Genomic DNA, 6,086 nt, shown 5'->3' on the forward strand with positions numbered 1-6,086 from the left:
ATGACTTCAGTATGAGACACATTTTCAACGGTCGAAATCCAATTTAAAGCACATAAAGAGAAACTGTGCATCCTAATCGGCAACAGTCAAGATATTGTTTTGTTCGAAAAGAATCCCCTGGCCCCACAAGCCTTTTGACAAATGTCTACTTACTTAAAAGCGTGTCAGTACTCCACATAACAGAGTTATGGCAGTTCTTGTGCAAGCCTGGCTGGAGACTGCTAGATGTTGGTGGGATTACCTCCATCTTGCAGAGAAATGTCAACATCTGACATTGTTTTCAAATAGACTTGCAGGGAATTACGTTTATTATGACGCTTAAGGGGCCCCTGGAGTTCAAACTACACAGTACAGTATTTGCATTCAGGGAGCTTGGCGCTATTTGATGCATGGTCAATACCTTATTATGTAACATTACTTAGATACGGACTGAGGCACTTGTCATAGATACGGCTGCCCCTGGCGACATGCATTACTATGTCAATGGGGAAGGGGTGGGGAGCAGACGCACCCAGGCAAAAGGAGGCTTTTGTCATACAATACCTCCCCCTTGTGGTATGTCGAGGGTACTGATACTTTTGCATCTTCGAAGACATCTAAGTCAAGCTAGTCAAATTGTGATGCATTCACAGTCCTGACAATGGAATTACCTGCATGAATGAAAGTAGTCACGGGGTTTCAATTCAGTGGCTATTTTCCTATGAGATTTGGTTTTACTGTGAGAGATTCAGAGGTCAAACGTTAAAGTGGATTTTAGGCTCATCCCTAATTAAAAACTGTACATATAAAATCACATTGAGGCTACATCAATCATTCAGTGTTAAATATTGACACAAGTGTTACCCAGTTACCACACATACCAAACCAGCCATATCACTTTTATCTTTTATTGACATACCACTACCGTTGTGACATGATTGACACACGGCACGTTGAAGCATACAAAACTGTGCGTTCTAAAATAAACAGCGAGAAACCAAATGATGCAGATAGATCTTCGAGTGGGCATGTCCGTGGATACCAATTGAGTTAACTAATTTTGCCTCTTGGGTGTTTGTGGATTTTAGAAAGGCATCCCAAAAAAGAAAAAGAATCCCAAGAGAATCTCTTCCACTTTGTGAGAAGTAGCAGAAGAAAATGGTGATGTCCTGCTTGGAAGTGAAGTGTCCATGGATGTGCATGACATCATCAACAACATGGGGACATGTGGCGCCCTCTGCTGGCTTTAATCTTAGCCTACAATTCAGCTGATTTCAGTCTGGTTTAAATCGAGGCACGTCCCAATGGATTCTCACCCTTCTGCAGTGTGTTCTCATGGCTTCATCTCAACGAGCAGGAGGAGTAGAGAGGGGGGGGGGGGGGGGGGGATTCTGCACTCCAGCCTGCAGATCGTCCCATTGGAATGTGGTGACAGTTAATGGGTGGTAAATGGAAAAAAAAAAAAAAGAAGATAACCTTGGTTCCATTGTAAAATCCTGTGACCGTAATTGGTGCAATTAGTTAATAATGACAATCACAGACAGCAGAGAGCTGTTGTTTCAAACCTGGATGAAATGTGCTTTTTAGAAGACGGAGATGAGTGCAAAGACGCCGTAGAGCAGCGCGCATGGGTACGCCACCAGCAGCTGCTGCCCATCCATGGCCAAGGCAGAGATGAAGATCTTTGACGCAGACAGACTGCACCAGCCGATGATGGCTGCTGTGAGGATGATTCCCAATAGACCCCTGAAGAGCGAGACCAAAGTCAGACAAGGGAGAAAATCTCTCCTGATTTAAACATATAAGCAAGCACGCTCACTGTAATGAGAAGATGACTCCGAAGCTGGAGAGAACAATCATGGGAAGGAGGCAGTATCCCAGGACGCTGGCCACGCAGCCGAACGACACGCCCGTCATGCTCATGAGGTTGAGCAGGCAGTACATGCCCAGGCAGCCAATTGCGCTGATGCCGTACACATAGCCAAACTGGATCTTACCGGCCTGCGAATGGAAGGAAACAATTCAAAATACATCTTAAAAAGACACGAGGATCAGCATTTAATGTAAACTTAGCATGAAGGAAACCAAAAAAAACAAAAAACAGGTGGGATATCCATTTTCATTGGGACACTAATTATTAGCATAAAATGCAATAAGAGCATGAAGTACTATTACGTTAAACTGAACCTTCAATTGAAATATATTTGCATTTAAGAACTGTTTATTTTCAAACATTTATCCAAATCCAATTTTTAAGAATAGATTTCCCTCCTATGTTTTAACTGCAGTGTCAATGATCAAATTTACCAAGAGAAGTGTTGCACCGAATGCCAAGCAGAAGACCATGGGGCCAGCCAGGTCTGTCTCGTTCATAATACTGCCGTCGGCGACCTTCAGAGGATGGAGGACCGTCAGAGTCTTTTGCCAGATGTGGTCAAAGTTGATACCTAACTCTACAAGAGAAACAACAAACAAATCAGGTAAGATTGCTCCCACAGAGTCTCCAAGTTTGTAGCTACCTTCCAGTAGTGGGGGCTCATCATCAAAACCACTACTGTACATGGATTGTGATGAGGATGGAGTATAGGTTTGCGTGGGCTGGAAGATTTGTCCCGTGTATGGCTGTTGGGCCTGCATCATTCCTGGGGCGGGGTAGCCCATTTGCTGGGAGTAGTCATATTGACTATATTGCCTATCAAACAAACAATAAGAACACTAAACAACAACAAAAGCTAACTTTGGCATACTTATTGTATTGATTTTCATTATTGTGGCCATACCCAGCAGCTTGGTTCTGGTCATCTACACTATAGCTGGACTGGTAGAAGTCCGTGTTGAGGTTGTCAAACCCAGACATCTCTCAACTGTCAAAAGAAAACATTTTCAGCACAAATAGGAATTCATATTACAGCTTTTCAAATAAATACGTGTTAAATGATACATCAAGGTAGGTTTCACATCATTTGGGAACATAGAAAAGAGCATCTTCAAGCGTACAACAGCTGTGTTGACATAAATATTACTCTTATTGACAGTACGTCCACGCAGCTATTAGCCACGAAAGCTAACTGTAAAGCTAGCATTTTGCTACTATTATGATGTATACCGTACTGCAGTCATTGCCTCTCAATTGTTGCCCGTTGCAACCAAAACAATCAAATTGACAAGTTGGCGTTGTAGTACTTCGTAATGCTAACTTAGCTAGCAGTTGCTTGCGCGCTATAACAGATGGACGAGCATGCTCTTTCGGTTCATAACAATGACGGCGACTTAGAATTGCCATTTAATCGATTCGTGCAAACATGAGTACTTGTAGAGTGCAGCAATAAACGCCTACCCTCGGAGTTTGACAATACGCCGGAGGAAGTGCCAGCTCAATAGCCGCTCCTACGTGTCAGGAGGAAAGGGACATCTTCCGGGATAGAACGTCACAAACCGGAACAAGTATTGTAGAGTTTTGAAGTTACTACAGCGACACTTAGAGGCCACATTTAGTATTACACTTTTTTATTTGGAAATGTGAATGTCAAGGATAGATATTTCTAGACGTCCCATAGGATCCTCTGGGAAAAGGAACATACAAATTGTTTCACTGAATGATTTACAGAAGAAAAATAAAATCAAAATCACCTTTGATCAGATGCACTTTAAACAGTGGCAGGTATGCTGACTCCCATTTAACATGAGTTGAAATGTTATTGATTAATTCAAAGAGTTAAGTGATGTTAATGGGTATAGAATTGAGTAAAATATTATATTACTATTTCAATCTGAAAATATTAGAGTGCAGTGATCAAAAATGGATCCTTTTCAGCTAAAACATTATTGTTATTTAACTTCATGCACGGATACTATTCTTGTTTTTGCAAGAAAGGATGGCAGTAGTGCCATATGCAAAATTATGAGCCCTTCCTTTTTTCCTCAGTGCCATATGCAAAATTATGAGCCCTTCATTTTTTTCCTCAGTGCCATATGCAAAATTATGAGCCCTTCCTTTTTTTCTCAGACTTTTAATCATCCCTCCACTTGAGAAGCATGCCTTACATCTTCTTAATACACTTAATGAAAACAAAATTGAAAAGAACTGCAGAGGGTAATAGAATTTAGGGCAGCGCGATGAGCCCATAATTGCATTCTTTTGTGGCGTCGCTGCTGTAATCCCGCTGCCACTGCCTGACTGCATGAATGGATTTAAATATTGAATTTCTTTGATTACAGCAAGTCCTCATTTCCAACCATACACTGTATGTCTCTTCAATTAAGATTTCTTTCTCCGCCCATGCCGGATCAAGTAGGTACGAATGAAACTGTTTAATGCAGATAATGTTTTGCTGTTTGTGTATAAACTACAAGCACATTTATGAGAGAAAGCGCAGAGATGTGGGAGCCAGCAGGCAGGCATGTCTGCTCATATTTCTTGAGAACATTTACACTCGACTAATTACATTCTCTGTCACCCTTTCATTGCGCTGCTACACGGCTCATAAATTAGGAGGCATCATCTGGTACCGGCTGGGTTCCGCTCACTGGGCAACCAAGCTGAACCAGCACTAAAAATAATCAGCCACCCACCCACTCAAGATCTTAAAAAGCTTCTTGATACATGTCAGCATGCAAACACAATTCGACTATGGATGCAATAAAAATATGTGCAAAAAAAATAGACAAAGCTGTCAGAAGTTTGCTTTTGATCGTAATAGATGGCTAGCACATGCTTGAGGAAATCATTGATGTATAATAAAAACAAGGCCTACAAAGAAACATGAGTTCACTGTAACTTCCAACCTGCATTCATTTTGTCTCAGTGATTTAATGCTGCTCATTTGTTATCAAATTGAAAGGAAAGCCGACGATGGTTCCGTATGCAAGTATCTCGGGGATTGGCGCGGATAGCCTTTCTATAGTGTCGGATCAACATCTTTAAATGACAATCCTGCTGATCAATTGGAATTGATTTTTGCATCAGCAGCCATTTCATGACCTATTAGCTTGCATAAGGAACAGCTAATATGCAATATTTACCGCACGATAGTGATGCTTTGCAAAAGTACTACAGTGGCCACTACATTAGGTACACACAATTAAGAGCCATTTTTCTCCATCAAAATTCTTCATGATCAGCATCTTGTCAAATTGGGGTTTCTCATTGGATTGTGTACTTAATATTGTTGCCGGGTGATATGTCGCTTTGACTCCTGATTGCCTCCACGGCTTGTTTATTCCCAGCTCATGGTAGCTTTCCTGGAATGAATCATGACAAGTCCGTTGAGAAAAGCTTTGACCTCGTTACCTTCCTTTCTCAAGGCAGCAGTGAATAGAAGCGGCGGTCGCATTTTTTTTTTTCACCCCACGCTCGAATGTCTCGAGGCACGGAAATGTTGGATTATTTAACTTTATCGTCAAAAGCACAAAAGAATCCATCCTTGCCGGCAGAGCTTTTATTAAGTCACATGGAGCTGCATCATGTCTTTTTTTTCATTTTTTATATGAGCTGTTGTTGGAATAAGAAATAAAAAAAAAGTCATTTATTGGACAAACAAAGGCATTCAAACAACCTTGGAGTGGGCATGTAAAGCTCTTAGTGATAAGTAGCATTTGTATTTCCAATATTGTATTTCATACACACATAAACTTTCAATGCAGACTAGTTCGCTTTCCACAGCGTTCCCGCGTGGCCTTTCCCCTCGGGTACAATGGAGATTGGCTGCTTAGCAACATCCCATCTGCACATCTTGCCAAATCAACATGGTCAACATCCCTTTAGGCTTCTTCCACTACTCTGGCAGGCTGCTATTGCCAGATGTAACACGGACCAGGGGAGGGGGGGAGTTATTAAATTCTTAATATTGCTATTAGAGTAAATATTTTATTCATATTAGATTATAGCCCATTGCGAGCACATTGGTGACCTCAAGGCACTAAAATGTGACAGAGGTCACAGAGAAAAGCCATTAGGTCTTTAAATGTGACTAGAAATCTTTTCCTCTTCTATACAACACAAGTATGCAAACGCGATGCAATTCAAGTCATAAAATGGGCTTGAAATGCAACTCACACAGCTCTGACATCATAATGTGCTTTTACAAAAGCGGCGCGATTAAATCCAC

General features: G+C 41.4%; 1 protein-coding gene across 3 annotated transcripts; it reads right to left on the bottom strand.

Moving 5' to 3' along the window:
* Window positions 1–875: 875 nt before the first annotated feature.
* Window positions 876–3,402, bottom strand: yipf5 (Yip1 domain family, member 5). Of its 3 annotated transcripts, none has more exons than XM_037269912.1 (7): window positions 3,317–3,402; window positions 2,760–2,843; window positions 2,499–2,671; window positions 2,287–2,432; window positions 1,799–1,980; window positions 1,545–1,725; window positions 876–1,382 (listed from the first exon to the last, which is right to left on the bottom strand). In XM_037269912.1, the coding sequence occupies exons 2-6, from the start codon at window positions 2,834–2,836 to the stop codon at window positions 1,563–1,565; spliced, it is 741 nt and encodes a 246-aa protein (XP_037125807.1). In that variant the 5' UTR covers window positions 2,837–2,843; window positions 3,317–3,402; the 3' UTR covers window positions 876–1,382; window positions 1,545–1,562. The 3 variants fall into 3 exon arrangements, with proteins under 3 accessions (XP_037125807.1, XP_037125806.1, XP_037125805.1); XM_037269911.1 differs by having other exon boundaries at window positions 876–1,475; XM_037269910.1 differs by having other exon boundaries at window positions 876–1,725.
* Between the last annotated feature and the right edge of the window lie 2,684 nt (window positions 3,403–6,086).

This window comes from Syngnathus acus, chromosome 14 (genome assembly GCF_901709675.1).
Source record: "Syngnathus acus chromosome 14, fSynAcu1.2, whole genome shotgun sequence".
In the NCBI taxonomy this organism is placed as follows: Eukaryota; Metazoa; Chordata; class Actinopteri; order Syngnathiformes; family Syngnathidae; genus Syngnathus; species Syngnathus acus.

What these genes read in the sequence shown, in the direction of transcription:
- yipf5 (XM_037269912.1), bottom strand. Translation starts at nt 2,836, where the DNA reads ATGTCTGGGTTTGACAACCTCAACACGGACTTCTACCAGTCCAGCTAT. An exon ending in TGAGCCCCCACTACTGGAAG is followed by an intron (nt 2,433 to 2,498) that starts GTAGCTACAAAC and finishes TTTCTCTTGTAG; the next exon opens with AGTTAGGTATCAACTTTGAC. An exon ending in TCGGTGCAACACTTCTCTTG is followed by an intron (nt 1,981 to 2,286) that starts GTAAATTTGATC and finishes TTCCATTCGCAG; the next exon opens with GCCGGTAAGATCCAGTTTGG.